At 43.7% G+C, this 23,948-nt stretch overlaps 1 protein-coding gene across 5 annotated transcripts in view; it reads right to left on the reverse strand.

The window, feature by feature from the left end:
- ARHGAP26 (Rho GTPase activating protein 26) overlaps window positions 1-23,948 on the reverse strand; it is a 354,648-nt gene that overhangs the window by 202,815 nt on the left and 127,885 nt on the right. For all 5 annotated transcript variants that reach the window (XR_012896344.1, XR_012896345.1, XM_006128543.4 and 2 more), the window contains exon 11: window positions 12,425-12,503. Coding sequence is in view for 3 of the 5 variants with exons in the window: in XM_006128543.4 (XP_006128605.1) it covers window positions 12,425-12,503 (79 nt within the window). In the remaining 2 variants the exon portion in view is untranslated. The remainder of the gene's footprint in view (window positions 1-12,424; window positions 12,504-23,948) is intronic.

Raw genomic sequence — 23,948 nt, forward strand, 5'->3', positions numbered from 1 at the left:
TCCCTGCTGCATACAAAACCATTAAAGGTTTTGACAGACACATTTGAAACACAGTGAGCCAGTTAGATGGTTCCCCCCAGAGGAAATGTATTTGAATAGATTAGTGCCAGGCAAGACCATTATTTTCCTGAAATATGTGTAGGCATGCATCATCTTGGTATCTGGTCCAGGCCCAAAATGAAACCACCACACTTTGTTGTGTGAAACAGGCAACAGAAATAGTGCTCTCTCCTGTCTCACAGCCAGCCATATAAATATTTTACCCAAAAGATGTGACTTGCACTGTGTTCTGCACCTCAGCAAACTTGAGGTCTGGGTGAATTCTGAAAATGCCACTGCCTTTCCATCCTCAAGAGTGTTGGGGTGTGTAAGGATTAAATAAGGGATTTTGGTAGCTGTGACCATGCATGGTAAGGAGGCATGGTGCAGGCAGACCCTGTTTCTGTTGATTTACAGACTTGCTTTGATTCCTCCTTCCCTGGTTGCTTGGGATAGAAAAGCTACAGCTATACCCAGGATGTGACTATTCATGACCGATCTATGTGTTAACCATGCTATCTTCCTTACCTCCTTATCCATTCCCATTCAGGGTCACATTTCTTTTTCCCTGGTAAGTTGCTGATATAAAGAGTTTTGTGATGTGAGAACTGCTATCATCAACTAAAATGCTGTAAACAGTAAACAGGGGCGGATATAATTATATTCATCACATGGTTAAAATTATGCATTATATGGGTGTTCACATTACTAAATTAGGGCTTTCAGGGAGATGTAATTGATACGTGTAGGTGCATACTAACTAAGATAAAAAGGGGTACCTTGGTTAACTTGTTGCTCACCCCCGAGAAAGAATGAGTATCTACCCCATCCGCCTCTGGGTAACCTATTCTTTTCTAACAAAGAACACACATCCAAGAGGTGTCTGTTAATGCACCTTGTGATGAGGCACAAGCAGACCAATCGTCTCTCAGGAAATCTTGTCTCAACAGATCTATCACTTTGAAATGAACCCAGAAGCAGATGGAAAGTGCAACTCACAGATGTAGCAGGTTCCAGCCAACCCACATCACCAAGTAAGTGAGCTGCCACATTCTATACTGATTGGGGACTGGTCTATCCTGAATACTTTGGTCGAATTAGCTACATCACTCGGGGCTGTGCAAAATTCTAGACACTGTCTCCTGGGGAAGTGGATTAACTGCAATAAGAGGAAAACCCTTTCAGTCACCAAAGCAAGTGTCTATACTACAGAAGCAGAGCTGCCTCTGCAGTCCTCATGGCACACATACCCTGGGTATTTGCTACAGGTTCCCCTAATCCAACTTCAAGATGGCAAAGGAAACACCAACTATGGCAATGGATATGTAAAGCTGAAATCTCAGCTTACAGTGGATGGAAAAGGCATAGGGGACACCATTCCAACCTGAAATTCCAGAGCAGCTGTGGATACAAAAGGGCCAGACAGACACAAGAGCACCCAGAGCCTGCAAATCTCTCTGGCAAAGAGGGAAATTGTGTGTGTGTGTGTGACAGAGAGAGAGAGAGAGAGAGAAAAGGACGCTATCCGGAATCTAATCTTTTAAGTAGGTATCGTCTGGGACCTGAATATCTTTTGTTACACACGGAAAAAAAAAATTTGGTGCATGAAGCTCAAGCAACTTGAAGATAATGGCTTATACACAATTTAATAAACTAGCAAAAACTGAAGCAGCACTTGTAAGAGACTCATTATTATTCTTCCAACACCTAAAGGTGCCAGTCAAGGACTGGCCTCACTGTGATAAGTGATGTACAGACAGAACACTACCCTTAAGAGCTTGCAATCGAAATGTGAAGATACAACAAGTGGGTTTAAACAAAGGACAGGAGAGTGAGTGGAGGAGGAGAGCATGGGAATACACAGAATAGTCAGTGTGCAACATGGTGATTCCTGAATCTGGTTAGACCAGCATTTCTTAAACTGTGTTCCGCAGCACACCGGTATGCCATGGAGAAAACAGAAAAAATTCTGCTCCCCCGCCTCCTGCAGAACCCATAGACAGCTCCCGCTGCGGCTGCTCCCCTCCCACCAAGCCCGCAGGATGGCCCCTGTCCCACAGGGCCTCCAGTACTGCACAGCCTCCTCCTCCTCCACGTGTGCAGGCGTCCACTTTTACAGCGGCCTCTGCTGCTGGGAGGGGGAGGGGTGACCAGAGCTGAGGAGCCGCTCCTGGACCTTGGCGTTTTAAAACTGCCGCCTGCAGAGAACCTCCGCTCCCTCCCTTCCCCACCTGGGCTGCACTCAGGCTCTGCTGCCCCCCATGCGCTGCTACTCTCCCCTGCGCCCATCTCCAGCCTGGTGGGGAAGTGGCAGAGTTTAATCCGGAGAGGGCGGTCGGCGTTTCTACTCTTCCCCCCACCGCCCTGCCAGCAGGAAGCCTAGCCTGGTGATGCAGCTGCACTGGGTTCCCCGCTACGTGGGCGGGGGAACTGAGCTCTCCACCTCCCCCCCCCCAGGAACAAGAGCATTCTGCCTGGAGGCTTTCCCTGCTGAGCAGGGTGCCAAGCCAGGTAAGCGTCCCCCTCATGCCCAGACCCCACACCCAAATCCCCCTCACTTCCCTCCCCCTGCCAAGACCCCGCATTCTCAGCTTGCTCTGACACCCTGCCCCAAGTCCCCTTCTCCCTCCTGGTCCAGTGGGTTTTTTGTTTTTGTGGTTTTTGTTTTGCGGTGTGTGTGTGTGTGTGTGTGTGTGTGTGTGTGCGCGCGTGCGTGCGTGCGCATGCATGCATGCGCTCAACAAAAAAATCCTTGGTGTTCCCCATAAAAAAATTGTTTGGTGTTCCTCAGACTTAAAAAGTTTAAGAAATACTGGGTTAGACATTTGGGTTGTGGGCTTTAGGGTCTTTTCTGATGTGTTTTTGGGAGGAGGGGTCTCAACAACAATAAAGGACACACCGATAAAAGATTAACAAAGAGCTACAGTAACCATCTGCAATTTCAAGGCAATAGGAAATTGGGTAGTTGGGAGTGAGGTCTCCATCTTTATGGCCAGCCAAAGTAAAAATGTTGAAACTTGACTCATCTCCAGACAAAGATGCTATTTGCAGTAGGTGTTGTGGTCAAGAGGCATTTCTGATCTTCTCAGGGCTGTCAAGATCAAAAGCTGGTCTCTTTCACATACAGAAGATGGGCCATTAAAAGACGCCATCTCTCCCACCTTGTCTATCTAGTATCTTACAGATGCTATACAAAAAGAATTAGCAAGCTTTAGATTTAGCCTGGATGTGAGGACTTAGAGAGAAGTCCAAGTTGAAGATGAAGGCCAGGTTATAGGCTGGAGGGACAGAGAGCTCTGCTTTGGTTGTGTTGAGGTTGGCAGTTGACATCCACAAGGAGATTTCACAGACAAAAGTCAAAATTTCAGTTTTGCAGAACACAACAGCCAACTGGAGCTGCCTAAGCTGTATTTGCAGCAGACAGAGAGGGTGAGCTAGGGCAGACATTGCGATGAGAGGAAGAGGCAAAGAGAGGTAAGACTGATGGATAATGAAGCAGGGAGAGAACTAATAACTAAATCAATGGATGGGCAGAGAGAGAGAAAAGAGAGGGCTGAGAACAGACATGAATCCTCAATTCTGATTGACTGGAAGGCACAGGAAGGCCAACACTCTGGGCAGTTGGGTACAATGGATACTGCTGAAAGAGACCAGAAATGGTCAGCAAGAGAGAAAGGTAGGGCAGAAACTATACTTAGTAAAAAGCAAGTCAAGTGAATAGCCAGGGCTCGACAAATAATACAATCTACTCACCCATGGTGAGTAGATTGCAACCTGGAAGAGCCGGGTTCAGGCGATCTGCGCATGGTTCGGCAAGCCCTGTGAATAGCCATTTTGGCAAGCAAGACAATTCAGCCAGGGCTATAAGTCAATTGAAGAGATGAGGGTGAGGAAACTTGCAGTAAAGGCATGTGACTCATTTTCCATATGGAAGTTGGTGTTCCAGAGAGAGAGAGAGAGCAAATGTGCCTGCAGTCAAAGCCAGAGAAGTGGATAGGCAGGAGATACATGAAAAGAATTTTTCAATTCATGTAAAACAAGTACTGTACTACAATCTCTATCACGAAAATTGAACTTATAAATGAAAAATTATGGACAAAAAACTGGATTCCAAAATAAAAATGTTAAACTTCACAGCCTACAAGTCCACTCAGTCCTATTTCTTGTTCAGCCAATAGCTCAGAAAAACAAGTTTGTTTACATTTGCAGGAGAAAATGCTTCTCACAATTTGACCTGAAAGTAAGAATAGGTATTTCCATGGCACAGTTGTAGACAGCATCTCATATTTACTTGCCAGATGTAAATATTGTGCCCAGAAAGGGCAAGGTCATGAGCAGACGGGGGGGGGGGGGGTGCCAACCCTCCGAGCTGCACAAAGCACACAGTATGGCACTACAGCAATAATTTAAAGAGCCCAAGTCTGGGATCAAATTTACAACCAGTGTCCCAGGAGTAAAATGTTGCTGATACTATCAAAATCCTGAGCAAGTTAATCCTCTCCCTGATCATTTTGCTATTACTATAATATTCTATCTTCAAGGGTTATCACCGACCCTAGTCTCAAACAAAGGACGTTTTAATGTATAACTGGAAGGCACTCAGACACTATGATAATGAGTACAGTATAAGGACCTACACAAAATAGATGAGTGACCTTTGAGAAAGCAAAAATAATGTGTGATCAAACCAATTCACAACTTCCAGTTAGTTTTGGTGTAATGTGGGGAGATTGGAAATTTGTATAGTTTATATTCAGCCATCCACACCATGGTGTATTGGGGAATTATGACTGAAGCCCTTCAAGTTAATTTATTTTTCTGAATGAGCCAAAATTATAGGAATGCGGGGGTTTGAAGCATTGGATTGAATTCAAAAGACACATTAATTTCCACTGGGAAATTACTGTTTCACCATTTTGTGTAATTAGAAGAGAAAAATGAAAAACAATTTCAGAAAAGAATTCCCAGCAGCAAAATTTAGGGGAGGGGGATCGCAGGCTATGTATTGGACAGGAACGCAAGATTGAATTTTGCTGTTTTGTTTTGCTATAAAACACAGAAATGGTGTAACACTAAATTACTCTTCTAAAACTGGCTCCAGCAACACTGAACATCTGTCAGACAGAGGGCTGTGGTTTAGAAGTCAGAATCAGGGATTAGAAGTCAGGTGCCTTCACATGTATTCCTCAGTCTGCTAGGGATCCATTTGATAGAAACTTAGGCAAATCACTTAAAATCTTTTAGCCTTAAGTTTCCTATCTTTTAAAGGGGTTGGGGGAAGGGGAGTCACGTGGGGAGTCACAAGGTACAATTAATGGTTGCAAAACTTTTGAGATCCCTGGATGCAAAGGACATTAGACATAGTTGTACAATGAAATGGTCTTTTATGGTGATGCTCAGAGGAGGGTGGGTTGCCAAGCATTAATACACTTAAGCCTTTTCTATGTGAGTACTTCTAACAGAACTATAGTACCAATACTACTGAACAAATGTAGCCAATGGGGCTGGGCTACATCGGCTGGGAACCAGGAGTTCCAAATCTCTTAACATGGAAAAGATCTTGGAGCCAAATGCAGGTGGTAAGGCTTGGGACGTTCATACATCCACTATCTCTATGACTGGTCCTACAAACTGAAAAAGAAAAATCCGTTTCTAGGGTCAACCACTTGGCACCGCTCACAAGTAATGAACAAAATTTACATTCAAGAAGAATCACAAACCCTTCAACAGGCAGACACTACTTTTCTGCCGCAAAGTGGCATTTGACAGTCCTTACAATAGAGATGCTTTTTAAAATATAGGATGAAGAGAATAGGTACAGCTGGCAAAGCTTTGGAAAAGGGGAATGGGGAAGTTAGCAAGGAAGGACTGGTGTGCTCTTATGCTGCATAGACTCAGAGACAGACAAACATTAGAATGTTGCAGCTCTAATTCAAACAAAATCATTCTGGGGAGCCAGTGTCCCCATCAGCACTCTCACAGGCCAGCACCCTGCAGGTTTCATGTATCCTACCCCCATTCTGTGGGCTAGAAGTAAGGTCCCTGGTCATATGGGGCACACTAGACCTACATGGCAGGGACTGAGGAGTTAAGCACTGGCCAGGCCAATCGAATTCAGCATCAGAGAGATTTCCAGTGTGCTCCCTCGACACATCCCCCAACACTTTGCATCAAGAGGTCATGCCAAAGAGATAAGTCCGTGTCTTCCACAGTATCAACTTGATCTCATTTCAGAGGCACTTCAGAAACGTGGGGGGATTTGTACTGTTTCTTTCACAACCCCAGCGAGAGGAGGTGAGATTTATTAATATGGTCACAGCAGATCACCATGGTAACATGCAATCCCAACAGTGACTGAATCCACAGTCACTGAGCTCTCTGTGCTGCCTCTGAACAGAAGCCGAATGGATGGCTCCTTGGACTGGGGCTGAAACGAAGCTTATTAACAGGGTAAACTCTGTACAACTCTCTCCCTGCTCCATGCTGGAGCAAGCAAGAAGAAATGGGGTGAGGAAACGGAAACAGAGAGAGGGAAGAGGAGAGGGAAATAGACAAAATAACAAAAATGGGAAGGGGGTTGGGTTTAGAGGATTTACGCCTGCCCTGCCTCCATTCATCAAAAATGCTACCTGGCTTGAGAAATGCCAGCGACTCCTTTAACCTGACAGCACGAGGGAAGAGACCAAAATGTTTTCCTTAGGAGAAGCAGGCTGTGGTTTGGGAGGTGTCGGGGGGAGGGGACTTTTGGCATCTGTGCTGCAGAAGATGTACTTGGACTGTTGCTTTTTGGAAGCAATGGGTTTAGCTGGAACAGCAGGAAAGGAGAAGAGCAGAAGAGGTCTGAAGAGTTTAGGAGGGGCAGGGGAGGAAGGGAACAGGAAATGGGACAGGTCTGTGCATTCGGTTTCTCTTGGCACCACTGAATCAGTGTGAGGGCTGCTGGTTCTCTGGTGCCCCTCTGGAAATCCGGCAGTGCAGTGCACAGTGCAGATAGACACTCGGGATTCTCCTTCTACTGCGGCTGTCCTGCTGGCTGTCGAGCTGAAGGGGCTGAGAGAGAGGGGTAACAACTTGCTGCCCGACAGCGTCTACACGCCTCCTAAGTATGGCCCAAAAAATGAAAGCACTGTGCCGAGAGACCTTGCCAGGTCTCAGCTGGAGGGACTGAGACAGGGGCAGGGTGATGTGAGGAACACAGTCTCCCTTCCTTTATCATCCTTGCCTGCCCCCCCCATCTCCACCCCTCTTTCCTCTCCCAGCTGGGCACGCTGCCCACGAAGCCGTGCCAAGCCACCTCTGGCCTGGAGAGGGAGATCCCAGCGATTAACTCTAGGGCACCCTGCATGGCCGTTAGATCATCAGGTTTTCGTGCAAGGCATTTTTTTCCACTCCCCCCTCTCCTTTCTATATGGCCAAGTTATAAGTCACTGAGAACAGGGGAATGGCAATAGGCCAGTTGCTCAGCTGGAGAGCCCAGCTCTCCTTTGGCTCCAGGCACAAGTGCAATGAGCCTGTTGGTCTCAGCTTGCCATCTAGTGGTCAATGGCCTACATGGCAAGCCACCACACCCACATTTTTTCTTCCTCTCCATTTTGTGCTTTCTCTGGTGGAGAACCCCTCCCACAGCATGTCAGCCCCTGCCTCCTCTACTGGCCTTCCCTTCCAAGCACTGAGAGCAACGTGGCATCCAGCTGCGGCAGTCTTAGTGGCACAGCATCTGTTGCACGCTTTATGCAAGATTGGCAGAGATTTATATAGTGTTTTGCTCTTGATTCTGGAAGGAGTAAGCTCCGGAGGAACAGACTCCTGTGCTAGGCAGACTACTTACATTCCTGGAATTGTTAAACAGCTGCTCACTTCTGGTCTGAACACACATGCGAGTCAATAAGAGCATGCGGGACACTAACACCACAAAGCAGTTTACTCTTTGGGTCAGAGTGAAATGCTGTTTGAAAGGGCTGTCTGAAGATTACACCCGTGAACGTCTGTAGGAGGAGCAGACAGCACAGGCAGAGTCACTTTGGAAGGGTCAGGATGGATCTTGCATGCAGATGGCATGGGTCCTTTGAAAGAGATTCCAGGTGGATCAGGAAAATTATGCTACATGCTAAACATGAACCTGCTTCTATAGAGCTGTAAGTGGCTCAGCATTTCTATTTTTTTTAAATCAAGCCTTGTGGCCTCCTTTAAGGTGCTTAGTGCTCTCAGCTCCCACTGTCTTTGCCAAATTTGGGGTTCTCAGCACCTTACAGGATCTGGCACCAACAGAGACCAGATGCTCACTAAGAGATTCAGCATTCTTTTATGCCGATCAGCAGCTACACAACTGAGGCTCTGCATAGGTCTCCAATGCTGCTGGAGGTGTGATGCAGCTCAGGTAGGCACACCTGTGCTTGCTTTAGTCTAACAAGTGTGGCTGAAAATAGCAAAGATGCAGCAACACAGATGTCAGCATGGGCTAGCAACCCGAGTCAACAGCCAGAGTTCCAGCTGTGTTTTTACAACTACTGCTACTTTTAGCCATGCTAACTAGATTAAAGGTAGCAGAGGGTATCTACATAGCATAGGCATACACCGTGTGTGCCTGTGTGTATGTGCATGTGCACTTACGTGCAAGTCCAGATTAAGCAATTTATCCATGCATCGAAGAGGTGTGCTGAGAACAGTTGAAATTCTTCATGCCATTTGGCTACTGATAGTGGATTTACCATAATCCCCGAGCAGCAGGCTCTACTAATTAGGATCAGGTAGAGTGGATCAACTTGAAAAAAATTGACCCAAACTGGGAATCTAATAATCCCAGGAGGTCAAAAGAAAAAGTCAACCTGGGTTAGGTTTGAATGGATGGACTAGATTAAGGGGCTCAGTTCAGCCCTAACCATTACTGATCTTTCTAAAGTTCTCAGCATTGACAAATGGGCTCTGATTTTCCACAAAAGCTCTGTGCCCATTTAGGAAGCTGAACAAAACAGCAAGATGTGCTCAGAATGTAGCAGATAATGCAAAGGGGAGGTTACCCTTTTGAAAATCTGTCTCTAAAGTCTATTATTAATTCTCTCAGTGAGTTAGCCTAGTGAACTTTTGGAAGGGTGTCAGAATGGAACTGCTGAACCTTTTGATGTTTGCTCATCGCTAGTTTTCATTCATTGCATAATGGATTATTTATTAATTAATAACGAGTATCTAAAATTGTGCCAACGCTTGCCCTTCCAAGCTGGCAAATTACATTACAGAATTAAAGAGAAAGAAAAACAAAAGGAAAAAATGGACCAAAAAAGACCTGTGTTTGTAACTTAATTTAATTGTGCTACACTAGGAAGAAAACTAAGCAAGGATTGGCACCAATCCTCAGGGTAAACAAGGAAATAGCCTATTTCAGGGTACAGCAGTGTCGACCAATTCCAAGTAGTGAGCCCTACTTGAAATGATCAATGTAAATGTCTCTCAATGTGTTTTATTTGCCTTTCCTCCCCCTCCACACACACCTTTTTTTTTTTATAGGACTATTAAGATAGAGCGTCTCAAATCCTATCTATACTATATTTTGTCGTCTAGAATTCTAGGTTGATACATACCCATTTTAAAAACACAATTTTGCAGCTATAAATTGGTCAAGGCTATGCTATGAGTAAATCTAGCTCAGCAAGGATGTGACTTAGGTTTCACACTCCTAAGCATTTGCTTGCACCATTGGACTAAGCTTGTTTTTAAGAGACAAGGTGAGTGAGGTAATATCTTTTATTGGACCATTTTCTAGTGGTGAGAGAGACAAGCCTTCAAGTCATGCAGAGGTCTATCAGTGTCAGTTGCAAGATATTAAAGAGATGCACAGTTTTTAACACCAAGTTCCAAACACTTCAGGAAAGTTGTGGCACATTTCAGGCTGTGTTTAAATGAGGATGGTTGTAAAGGCTCTGATTGTTAGTGTTTTGGAAAATATTAACAAGATAATGCCGACCCTACGACCTCTCTTCTGGCTGGTGTTCTCAGTGCAGGATTGGCAAGAAAAGCCCCAATCTTACTAAAACGCTTATCTTGTTTGCTCTGTTTTCTGCCACAAAGCAAACAGCCTAATTTGTGCCTTTTTAAATCTTACAACATACTACTCTCACCTTTGTGAATATGTACAAATTGTATCCTTGTTTTTGTCTCCCATAAAAAAAGCAATCCCCCAAAACATACAATTTAATATTTGACCAGAGAGACCAGAACATTTTAATGCTGAAAAAATTCACAAAAAGTCAGTTTAAATGCTCTGTGATCAGATTCATCCTATGCCTACCCTACAGCCTGAATCGGCCCACTAAGGGTACATCTACACTGCAAGGCTATTTTGGGATACCAAATAGAACCCTGCGTCTTTTGAACACATCCGCTATAGCGAAATATAGCGTATGCACTATTTCAGCATCCCTGTAAATGTTGTTGCATGAGGGATAAGGGATGTCTCGAAATAGTGTGTAGATGCGCCAAATTTTGAACTAGCCTATTCTGAAAAATAATTGAAATAAGATTTGCATAGCACAAATTGCGTATCTCATTTTGAGGTAAGGGTGCAGTGTAGACACACTCTTAACAGTCGATTTAGCTGGTCTAATTAAGACCTGCCAAATTGACTGCGGATCATTTTACCTTAGATGAGAACAGTAAGAGTCTCCCATTAGCTCCCTGAAGATCGGAAAAATAGACAGTATTGGATATAATTCCATGAACAAATTTAGAAGCCTAGTGTCTAACAAGATCCCATAGTAACCTGAGCTAAGGTACATCAATTCCACATAGTCGACCTAAGCTATTGAGCTCCAGCTATCTGAGGGAGTGTAGATGTAACCTAAGACTTCTTTCTTTCTAGCCTCCATGAATGACAGAAAACAAAGGAAACTTGTGATTTTTAGTATAACTAATTACTTCAGTGAAAACTAATAAACTAAAGCCATATCTATCTGGCTGTTGCTCTTAGCACTGAAGGTATGGTAATTCTTTTCAATTCATCAACATATCTTAGCTTATAACTCACATTCCACATTTAGTCTAGGTTAAACAGTAGCACCACATTAGTTTTTAGTATTAAAATGTAATGAAAACAAAATTCAGCTGAATACACTTTAATCTTGTTAAACACTAGGCTTCTAAATTTGTTCATGGAATTATATCCAATACGATCTGTTTTTTCCAATCTTGAACTTTTAGAGCAGGAAAAGAGACTGGAAAGGAGATCAGCTTCTTTTCTAGATCAGTAAAATAAAGCAGGAAAAAAAGAGCACACTTGGAATCACAATGTATAGTGCTAGGAGTCCAGGGGTTAAACTTACTTATTGTGCAAAGCAAACTTTGTGAAGTAAGCCTCACATCTGACATCATGGTGTCATAAGACAAATCCACAAACAAAACAAATTTACAACCCCATTTCCTGTAACTTTAGAGATGGGAAGGAGGTGGATCAAGGACAAGGGATCTACCTTGTCCACCCACATACAGCACTTTTCACCACTACAGCCTTATGATTGCAATTCTCTAAAGTGAGGATGCAAACGGTATACATGGGTGGCCAGCTGCAAGCGCTATGAACATACCTCAGGCATAGCATCTCCAAAGCAGATAACCTACAAAGGTAGTTGTACTAGACTAGCAAGCCACCTGGACAGATGGGCATTACAGGGAAGAAAAATGAGCAGTGGGCAGTACGAATGACTGATTTTGAACTATTTCACCTAAATCTAGGGCCACCAACAGGAAATCTGGGCTGCTCTGTATTATTTATTATTTTATAGCACATTTTGCACATGTGGCACTTGACAGACAAATAAGAAACGCCGTTCCTGACTAGAAGCGCTCACGATTTATAGCTCCGATCCTGTACTGAGGTTTTAACACTGACCCTACCACAAAGGAATCCTCCCTTTTCTCCCCCACTTGTGAAACCCATTTTCTGAGCTACTTTGGACAAGCAGGAGTGAACACAATCACAAGATTCAGGCTGCTGATGAAGGGGGTGAAGCCCTCTTACTGAAACAGTGAAACAGAGCCCAGCAGGTTCCAGAAAGCCCTGCAAATCACATGCTCCATGTTCTTCCTTTTCTCTTGTTGCTGTGCTCTCCTGTTAATACAACCCGGAAGCACAGGAGCATATTTGAGCTAGTTTAGCCTACCAACGGTCCACAGGAGAAAAAATTAGCCAGAGCCTTCAAGCCATCCATGCACTGGTAACACAGCATTAAGGATTAAATCATTCTTGTGCCGAACCAGAGAGCTGCCCCACAGATACAGTTCTCATGGAGGTTGGCAGGCTCAGTGTGACATGCTTCACAGCAGACAATCTGCCTCAGGCCATGAAAAAAAGCCTTTTGATTCTTCTCAACAGTTATTCATTAGCGTCCCTGCTTACCGGTTCCCGGCCATCCATAGCCTCCATCCAAAGCCTTCTGTCCTCTTCAGAAAGTGCTTGCATGGTGATCACACCAGGCCTGTGGAGAAGAAAGAAACACTGCAGTGAAAAAGAGGTATTAAAAAAAAATCAAATTCATCAGGTAAACCAGGCAGAAGAAGATAAATTTAGGATAAAGTTCGAAAAAAGATACCGTTAGTGTTCCACACCTGGACTTTGAAACATATTAAAATTAATCCTCAAGGCATCTACCCAGTGATTTACAGGAGAACTAATATATTCTTGGAATAGGATATTTGACAACAAATTCTTCTTTTGCTTAGCTTGGTGCAACTCTAGTGGCTTCAGTGGTACCGCACAGTTGTAACTGACAGCAGATCATGGGCCATGGAGTTTGCTGAAGGTATCCAATAAACAAGAAGCAAGCTGGTTTCAATAATGAATCCAAGGACATCCGAGGGCTCACAGTAGCCTAGGCACAAACACCAGACAAAAACTGCTGCTTCATTGGAATGAAGCTTCAGTGAAACTTTCACCTTGAATTATGAGGTACAAATATCTCCACAAACTTCCGCAGCTGCATATTTCTACTACAAGTCCAACTTTATACGCAGCCGCACTAGAGATACTTTAGGTTAAAAGAAAGTTTGATGTCAATGTCAGTGACAGATTGATCACTCGTTCAAATTCATGGATTGCTGCTCTCCAGCATGGGAATTCTATTTTATTCAGTATAGGCAACCAGAAGGTTTTGCTGGCATTCACCCCTCTACCACACCCAAACAAAGGGAAATGCTGATCACTTAAGAAATTAGCATGTTGCCTCCTCCAATGAGCAGAGGAGTAGAGGCAAAAGGGGATTTTTGTGTACTGCTTAGTATAAATCCTGACGAGATCTGCTGGCATTGCAACAGCAACCAGACAGGATCTGCAAGTAACTCACAAAAACTATTAACAAGTGCTTATCTGGGCATTCCTCATTTACCATGGAACTTTTCCATGTAATGGAAGTACTGGGTTTGGGTTTTTTGGAAAGTACAATCCAAGGGAAGCTTCTGTCACTCAGGTACATACAATCTTTGAACTTAGAAAGCAGAAAATTCAGATCTCTTCTTGCTTTTATACTTGTGAATTTACATATTTTCTATTCACTGCACTGCAAAATGCCCCTTCCTCATACCTACTTCTCTTCTCATTCCTTAGGCCCGGTCTATAGTAGGGGATAAGTTCAAATTAAGATATGCAACTCCAGTTACATTAATTGTGTAGCTGAAGTTGACGTTAGGGATAATACATTTCAATTAATCAAATAATCGACTAGTCGATGGAATTTCCATCGACTAGTCGATAAAGGGGGTGCTTGCCATCCCATTGCACCTCTCCCTTTGAAATATACAAGAGCCGCCTGCATTTGTACATTTCAATGAGAGGCGCAGCAGCAGGGATACCTCCACAGAGACAGTGCACCGGCTCCTGTTCCCCCACTTGCTGCCTCTCTCTGATAGCAGCAGCAAGGGAGGGTGGGGGGGAGAAGCAACTGGTCAAGTGACTACTCGACTATCCAATAAGCTTATGCTTACTGAGTAGTTGACAAGTCGCTTACTTCCCTAGTCGACGTACCTTGATTCGAACTTGGCGCCATCCCCATTGCAGGAGTTCAACAGGAGAAATGCTCCTGTTGACTTCCCTTACTCATTGAGAGGGATATCAGCATCAACCGGGGGGGTGGGCGGGTACCCTCAGCATTTGATTTAGCGGGTCTTTACTAAACCTGCTAAACTGAACACCAGAATACCAACCTCTGGAGTGTCAATTCGCAAATAAGTATACATGTGCCGTTTTCTTTCCCTAATTATATCCACTTTACAAGTAGTTCTTTCCCCCATTTAATCCGGACACAACCATACCCAGAGGCTAAACTATATGACAACAGTTCTATGCTAATATTGATAAAATCACCTGAACATCTGAAATTGCTTTACAAGTAAGAGGTTCCTTAACCTCATTTTAGAGATTGGAAATAGACACAGGTGAACTGGACTGCCTAAATCACATATAGTAACCTTCACTCTGGCACTAGCACCTGCTGCAGCCCTTAGATGCCAAGGCCAGGGCAGCTTGAATTGAGAAGGGGCTTAGAATCCACCTGCAGTCAAAAAAGCTTTTAGAGAAAGAGATGAGTCAAGATGCTGAGCTGCCAGATGAACCAGAGGCTGGGTAGAAAGTGAGGTGATAAAATAAAAGAATAGGAGAATAAGGGGACTGGGAAGCGACACGGGGGACAGAAGTAAAATAGGAAAGATTTCAGGTAAGGAGTAATAGAAAATTAAAATCAAAACCTGCATATGTGAGCAGGCACTAATAGAGAACGGAAACAGAGGAAAATAAAATCTACAGACTTGGAGTATCAAGGGAAAAAATGAAAGGAAATATAATTGGTGAAAAAGAGAACTGGTCGAAGAGCTGTTAGGTGAAACCACATCTGAAAACAGTAAACAAGAAGCCTGAAGCACATGAACAGAGAGAATAACTGTTTGAACTCCAACAGTGAAGTTTAAAGATAGAGTTCAAAGATGCCTGGTGGACCAGTAAGGGCCCACAAGGTGAAGAAACCCAGCTTGTGGGTAAGCTATGGGAAAAGATTCAAGGACAGAGAAAGTTGATTATTCTCCAAAGTGAGACAGTATACTGTTAAGTAATATCTTTTATTGTTACCAAAGCATTTGGTACTAACTGCCCTGCATGTGCCAGTTCACGTAAGGGTAATGAGTTGGTAAGCTATACAGGCAGTACCCGGGTTACGTACAAGATAGGGACTGTAGGTTTGTTCTTAAGTTGAATTTGTATGTAAGTCGGAACTGGTACATATTGTAGGGGAAACTCTAGCCAAACATTTCTCCAGAGCTCAGTTTTATTCTCCCACACCTCACTTCCCTCAGTTCTTTATTCTCAAGCTGAGATGTCTGCTGAGAAAAGCCACTCCACGTCTTCCTGGTCTGCTGGGAGGGGGGGGGGGAGCACTAGCTTCGTGTCTCCCTGGTCTGCTGGGGGGAAGCAGCTAGTACGGGGTTGCCTCACCCCGTTTGTAAGTAGGGATCCGATGTAAGTCGGATCCATGTAACCCGGGGACTGCCTGTAGTTTATTATTTTAAGTAGTACGTTTTTGCTAATGCTCTTTATTTATTTCATGGTACAACTCTGGGGTTTTCCCTTATAAAGTTCTAACAGTTATAATTATACCTTTCGTCTTGTTTGCCTCTGCCTTTCCTCACAGTCAGCGTAACCTAGCTTAGCCAGATCACCACACATGCAACAGAGGGCAGGCTGGGAACAGATATCCAGCACAGTGCTCTATCCACTGGACCACACTGCCTTTATAAAAAAAAAAAAAAGACTACTGCAAAAGACTTCCACCAGTTGTTGTTGCTGTTTGTTTTTTTTTAAACTACTGGCTCCCTTTGCAGTGTTGAAACACGATTTGTTAATACAATGCACAACTAGCATAAGGCTCCCCACTATGTTTGACAGCATATAGCATGCCCAAGAACATGGATTAATTCTGCATTAGGGCAAGCAACATATGATGTGTGCTGCCAAGACCAGGGAGTGGCAGAGAGATTTGTGGAAGTGGGGCACGAAGGTTTATTTAAACAGGATATAATCTAATGATTTGGTTTTTAATTTGATCCTAAAAATCCCAAAATGTATCCTTTCGGAAGCAGCAACTGCAAACAAATCTGAAATGGCGCCAGTCACTGACAACTTTTCTGTTCTGTACCAATATCCCAGTATAGTGCATTGCGGTTTCCAAAAGAACATCAGGGAAGCCAAGTCACATGCTACCTCATTGGGATTCAAAACAAGTAAACAGAGAGTCTAACAACTGTGCTGCTTTCACTAAGCCAGGTTATGGGAAACAGGCCTCATTCCGAATCAGATGTTGTTTGAGATTGGGGGGGAAGCACCACCCTATGCACCTACAGGTTATTTTCAGTCCCATTACTACTATAGCTCATTTTGCGTGACTGAAATGTATTGCTTCCCTGACAACAGGAAAAACACAACTGTGCAACTGCCAGAGGCTGGGTGAGGAGCTGGAATGAATCCAGAAAAGTGAGCCGCAACACCCCTTGCAGGAATATTTGGGCATCATCACTCATCAAAATCTGACTTCCGTATCTGTATGCAGGGCAAGTGCTCCAGCCCCAGATGAGAAGGAAAAACTCATTTTGAAGGACCACTGTTCTCAGCAGCAAAACACAGTTTGTGGTGAAGAAAGTAAGGAGCACACTGACTTCACAAGCATTACTCTGGCTGCTGGCAAAGAGCATTCAACCCACCATATACCGTCCTCTTGGTATTAAACCTCCAGTACAGATGAGGGCTCTGAACACATAAGTTTCCAACATGACCTGCTTAAAAATGGCTCAAAAGGTGAATAAAAGTTGCATGATTGTTATGAAGTCTGTTTGGCCCCTGATAATAGCAGGACCGCTGCTTGCCAATAAAACATTAGAAATTCCATATTTCTGATCCTTTTTCTTGCAGCTTTTCTGGCACTTATAAACAAGGAGCACAGAACCAAGCACAAATTGTGCAATCCATTCCCCCAACCCGGACATTGCCAATAGACAATTCACCAGGGACTCTTAACAGACACAAAGCAGATCTACCCAGTAGTGGACACAGGCTGTTCAGGCTTACAACAAGTTTAGGTCCAAGTAATCCAGGCAGAATGTATGTTATCTTTGTTAATCCCCTTGGTGACTCAGTCACTACTCACAGGCTTAGTGCTTTGGAACTTTACCTATTTTCAAATGGAGAGAAAACCACTTAAGCTTCACTCCATTTGGAAAAGAAACACACTGGAAACCCTACACCCATGCTATCAAAACTGTGTGTCTGGTAGACAAGAGGATTTAATGGAAATAGAGGAATTATCTAATGGGTGGATAATTATTAACAATACTAGAAGACTTATTCAGCTTGCCCAAGTTGGCCTGGGGAAAGTAGGGGGGGCGCCTATGCAGGCCCACCCCAGTGGTGCTCCCTGGCTGACCCAGGGGCAGGGAGAGGGCTGAACAGGCCAGCCCCAACCGTGCTTTCCATATCCAGTCTGGGGAGGAAAGGGGGACTGTGCAGGTGCTGGGGGTGACAGGGCTGTGGCTCCTGCGAGGTTGGGGGGCCTGCACTGCTCAGCCCTGGTGGTTCTCTGGTAGGGGGGGGGAGAAAGCAGTGGTGGGGTCAGCAGGGCTTTCCCTCCCAGTCTAGCATTGGGGCTGGGGGAGGGGTTTGGGGCAAGGAAGGCCACTTAACTGGGCCAGTGGCCGGCAACATGGCAGGCCCTGTACCTAGTTGGCCACTCCCTCCCTAATGTGGCTGCCCACAGTTGACGCTGCAGTATTGCATTCCTCCTACAAGCCCCTCCCTTTCCAGGCACATCCCATTTTCCTGGCACAACCAAAACCTGACCTTGCTTTGAGTTAGGAGAAGAAGCTGCATACGAAATTTGGGGGGCCTAACTCTTACTGTTTAGGAGGAATTCTTGAACAAACGGACTTGCAGACGCGTGCACAAATCTCTAAAACAGATATAATTTACTAAGTATTGACAATGAACCTTTTGCTAGAAACACATTTATGAACTGTGGCAGGTTGGTACCAACCTCTCCCTTGATGGGCAGAGATCTTATCATATACTTTTTCTAAATAAGAGCTTAAGTGAAGGGCAAACCACTCCTGAGAGAGCTCATAGGGCTGTATTCTCAACTAGATGTGTGAGTGAGAGAGAAACAAAATACGACAAACAAAATACGTCTCTCACCCAGGGAAGCTTTTTTTTTTGAAAAAATATGAAAGTGAAAATGTTCATTCATGAGGAGCCTGTGTCCAGACTCCCAAGAATGCTTTAGTAAAGTCTACGCATACCACGTCCACAGCTTCTCCCTTATCTAAAAGGCTTGTTATCCTATCAAAGAAAGCTATCAGATTGGTTTGACATGATTTATTCTTTACAAATCCATGCTGGATATTACCTAGCACCTTATTTATCTTCCAGATATTTGCATAAATGAATTCCTTAATTATTTGCTCAATTATCTTTCCTAGTACAGAAGTTAAACTGACTGGTTTGTAGTTTCCTGGGTTGGTTTTTTTTTTTTTTTCCAAATAGATGGACATTATATTTGCTCTTTTCCAGTCTTCTGGAATCTCTGCCAACTTCCATGACTTTTTAAAGATGATAGCTAAAGGCTCAGATGCATCCTCTATCAGATCCTTGAGTATTTTAAGATGCATTTCATCAGGGCCTGGTGACTTGTAGACATCTAACTTTTGCAAATAATTTTTAATTTATTCTTTTTTATTTTAACTTCTAAATCTACCCCATTTCCACTAGCACTCACTATGTTAGGCATCCTGTTACCATCAATCTCGGTGAAAACCAAAACAAAGAAGTCTTGCCATTTCCAAGTTTCCTGTTATTATTTCTCCCTCTTCGCTGAGCATTGGGCCTGCCCTGTCCTTGGTCTTCCTCTTGCTTCTAATACATTTGTATATTTATGTTTTGTTTATTTTGGCTTAGTAACTGACTTTGATCTGACTGTTTTCACTTGCAATCACTTAAATCAGAACTACTCAACATGTGGCCTACGGTGCAGTTTGCAGCCCATAGTGCAATTTGGGTTTACACAGGGCTCAACACATGGCCCACGGATGAGATCCTTTGAACATGGCCTCCAATGGGAACACACTCCACAATGGCAAGTCAGTATAATGTTCTTCTGTTGATATGAGTTTAGTAGTTAAATTCCTAGACTGTCATTGCTGTCATATGGGTGGAAATCAGGTAAATATTGCATTTTATTAATATCAGCAGAACTGACTTAAATGGGGCCTGCGTGTTGTGTAGTCTTGCCTTAATCTTTGTATTCATGCTGCTAGTGTGAAATAAGCAGTTTGCATATATTTGCATATATATTCAACCACACTTAAGTTGCGGCCCTTGGTATGTGCTGTAAGTATCACTGTAGCCCCCAGGACTTTCAAAGTTGAGTCTACCTGACTTAAGGCTAAAAAGCAAGATTTAATACACTTTTGTTTATCATCAAGCCCGGTGTAAACAATCGTTACCTGGGGGCATTGGGAAGCAACCCATGTACAGTACATCTCTCCCTTTCATTGATAAAGGCAGCTGATCTTACAAGCTTCCTCTGTGTGAAAAACTTTTATATAGGAGTAAAATGGATTTATTTGGGGGTTTGATCCTCTTTGGGGCTGTGTTTTTTGATGCTGTCAACAGCTTTATACCTGAGCCCACTCAGAGCTACTCTGGTTCAGCATCTGTACTACTCTGTTGTTACCTCAACTCTATGCCTTGGGTGAAGGAGACAAGAGCTTCTGGTCCAACAGGACAGAATGGGGGGGGGGGGGTGCCAGAAGCTCTGGAAATCTCAGTGGCATCACCAGCACACCAGGTGATAGTCTCAAGAGGACCACCGTGCTCAAACCCATCACAGCTAGCGTTATAGCTATTCAGGAACTCCTAATAAGGTCTTATAAGGACAATACAGGCTTTTTATGCCACACGCTCGCTTATGCATGGGATCAGAATTGATAAAATGTGTTTTCTCTGCCTTTAAGCAGATAAACTCTGGGTATTTACTTCAAAGTCATACATTTTAAGAATATGGGGCAGGGGACTGTGAAACAATAACAATTCTATTTATATTTCAAATGCTTTTGCGTTTTCCCTACACGCAATTCATTTGCTGAAATACACATTGGGGTGCTTTAGTATACAGAGATGCCTTCCTGATTGTGGTGCATTTTAAAAGATGTCACCACATTACTGTTTTTCTTGTTATTTGTATGGTGCCAGCAGCATGCTGGGTATTTTACAGACAAGTCTGAAGACAGTCTCTCCTAGGGATGTAATAGTGTAGTCGATTAACCGATAAGCAAAAGCTGAAGAACAGCGACTATCTTTGGGTTTTAGTTCTTACCGTCACATGGTGGGAAGTGATCTGGGGGCAGCTGCATGACACCCCAGGGTCCAGGACTTAGCTGCTTACCACTGGACTCTGGACTGGAGTCCAGTAGAGAGAGTGGACTTGGGGTTCTCTATGGCTGTGTCTTGACTATATCCCTTTTTCAACAGAGGGATGTAAATTAGACACTTCAAAATTGCAAATGAAGAGGGGATTTAAATATCCCGTGCTTCATTTGCATAATCGCATAATGGCACTCTTTCGAACAAGTGCCATTTCAAAAGTAAAACGGCGGTTTAGAGGAGTCCAGGATCTTTCTAAAAAGTCTGCCATGCTCAGCAGAACCACGTCTAGACCGCGGTTTTACTTTTGAAATGGCAGTTTTTCGAAAGAGCGCTATGACACGATTATGCAAATGAAGCTCAGAATATTTAAATCCCCGCTTCATTTGCAATTTCAAAATATCTAATTTACATCCCTCTGTCAAAAGAGAGAAGTAGTCTAGACACAGCCTATCAGTCCCTAAAGAGGGACAACTACAGAGGCTCAGCCATGACATGGGGAATCTAGCTGGGGGAAAGACCCTCAAAGTAAAAAGGTCTGGGACATGAGTTCTTAACCAAACTGGAGAGCCTTGGGGGCCCTCTGGACTCCATCCCTTACAGGATACATATAAAGACTTGAATAGAGGCCAGACTGGAGGGGAGAGTCACTGGAAGGACAGACCACCTCAGAGCAGTGAAACAGTAAGAAACGGGGAAGCTTGGACGATAATCTGCTATAACCCTGCCCAATCACTAGGCTGCTTCAATGGTGAGCGCTTCCCTGCACAGGAAGGTATCCCAGTACAGCAATATACATTTAATCTCTCTGTTTGCCACAACAAAACTTGAAGTCCATGTAAATTCTTAAGACGATCTCAGATTGTGTTGATAACAAGCAAGGTTTAAAAGATTAAATATCCAGGGAAGATATGAGGCACCATATCAATGTTAAGACCAAAAAAAGTCAAAAGTTTAATCCGAAAGGTCTGGGAGGGGGGGCAGAGTGGGAGTTGCTTTTCTTCTTCCAGAAGAATAAAGAACGAGAGCAAGAGGAAAAAAGATAAGAGCTCTGACTCATGTAGCCTCTTGTCATGCCAAGACAATATAAGGAGCTTTATAAGAGACATAAAACAGCATAGCAATACAATCTACAAGGCTGAGCAAAGAGTTGAATGTGTGGTCAAGGTGTCTGCCATTCTGATTTAAGCAGTGACAAAGTGACCTTGTGTTGGCACAACATACCTCATACTGCTATGTCAGTTTCAGGAGTCCTCCTCAGGTCAAACATCACCTCTCTAATCAGCAGAGTCCAGAGGCAGGGCAAGTCACCAAAACGAAGGATGGGGGAGAGGGAGAAAAAGCTACAAATGAGGAGGGATTTAACGACTGAACTCTTGAAGGGTCAATTCTACTGACACCATAAGCAGAGGCCTCACCTACTGCCCTGCTAGAAAAATTGTCCCATGAATGCAACACACCAGAGGAGTCTGAAGGGCAGTTCCTAAATACAGTGAATATGTTTGTTCTTCCTGTGCAGCAGGGCAAGGTGTGCTGTACATCGCCCTAAGCCACCAAGAGCAAGGAAGAGAGCAGGTTACTTTCACTCTGCACTGGAGAGAATGCAACAGCCCCAGTAATTTCTTTCTTTCAAAGGTCACTAGCAACGCGATACCAACAAGGGAACAAGTACAAACTGTATTGCCTGTGGCATGGGGAGAATCACTGAAACTCACTAGCCCCGTCAGTAGAAATACAGCCTATTTGATGCTGTTTCAGCAATTATACAGCACAGAAAGCAACAGCCTTTGAGAAAGCATATGGCTATAAGACAGGGGGGGAATCTAAGGCCCGGGGCCTCCATCTTGCCTGGATCCAGCCCCTGAGGCTTGGGGCTCCCTCCCAGCATTGGGATGTCCATGCAGGCACTCCAGCGCCCCTCATCCTCCTGTGGGGCTAGAGACACAAAGTCTACCAACCAGAGCTCCCCTAGGCTCTGGTGTGAGAAGGGAATGTCTTTCTCCTTCCCGTTCGGGGGCCACGTCAGATGAGCGTTTGGGGGTTTTTTGTTTGTTTTGTTTTTGCTTCTCACTTATATGCAACTGACTGATTTTTCTATGGGTCAGTGGCCCCCGACCCAAAAAAGATTCCCCACCTTGGCTATAAGAGATGCTTCAGGAGTGCTGAGATACCCGTTGTTTCCAAGTCAGCAATACATGGGCCTTCTAGCAGAATGGTGGCAGACTCTTCAACAACAAATTGCACATGGCATGGGGAGAATCTGGACAAATGTAGCATTCAATCAATCAAGGGGGCAAACCCCGAATACCTAGGCAATTATCAAGCCAGGCACCAGCAATGCCCCTTCTCCTAATGCTCCTTTTTAAAGACATCTGCGCTATCCCTGCTTTATAAACCTGATTTAAGGCAAAAACTACAAATAAGCATTAGCCAACACCAAGTTGTACATCACCTGGCACAATGTATCTGATCAGCCAAACAGAATTACACCATTTAAGGGGCTCACTTCATTATGAATATACAAGATACATTTTGTTCACAATGTTAAACTATGCCTTGTTTGCTTTCCCACAAACAAAAATTAAAAGTATTAGCATGTGCCATATTAGAAACATTTGACACTTAATTTTGCTCCCCCAAATATGCACCATGCCTTCTTTGGGAACTTTGGACTCTTACTCCCTGCCAAAGAACAGGAAAAAGGTAAACAATACTCATTTGGAAGATTTCTATCACAAATCATACACACACATTCATTTTTAAAGTACTGATTAAACTTTATTGCTGGAAAAGGAAGGAACAGAAAATTGACAGAAATGTAATGGTGATTATTTTGCAAAATACCATGCATCATTGCAACACAGGCACATTCCCACAATAAATTGCAAATTAGACCAGTTTCCCAAAATGCAATGGTTACAGCACTACTATTTTCACACTGACTATAACATAACATTGGGAAAAACACCAAGACTGCCACCTAGAGACGGTACCAAAATGTTAGACATGAGATGCAGCTTAGTGATTTTAGCCAATCACTTTCGCTGTGGCTACACCAGTACCTTTCTCTTAATATTTTAATACCCATAGAAATTTTAGAAGCACTCAGATTTCACAGCAACGATGAGTTATAAATACTTAAATAGAATATGAACTTTCCTCTGTCTCTAAATGCTTCTATGGCTGTTATCACCAATATCTGAACAACAATCATTAAGGGCACAGCTACACAGCAGGGCTAAAGCCAAAATAAGCTACGCAACTTGAGCTACGTCAATTGCATAGCTTAAGTTGAAATACCTTATTTTGGCTTTTGGCACTGTCTATACAGCAGGAAGTCTGAGTGAGAGCACTCTGCCTCCAACTTCCCTTACGCCTGGTAAAATGAGGATTACAGGAGATGGAGTAAGAAATCCTCCAGCTTGACATTATTTCGACATTATGTCGAAATAACTGCTTACAGTATAGACACAGA

This window comes from Pelodiscus sinensis, chromosome 17 (genome assembly GCF_049634645.1).
Source record: "Pelodiscus sinensis isolate JC-2024 chromosome 17, ASM4963464v1, whole genome shotgun sequence".
Taxonomy (NCBI): domain Eukaryota; kingdom Metazoa; phylum Chordata; order Testudines; family Trionychidae; genus Pelodiscus; species Pelodiscus sinensis.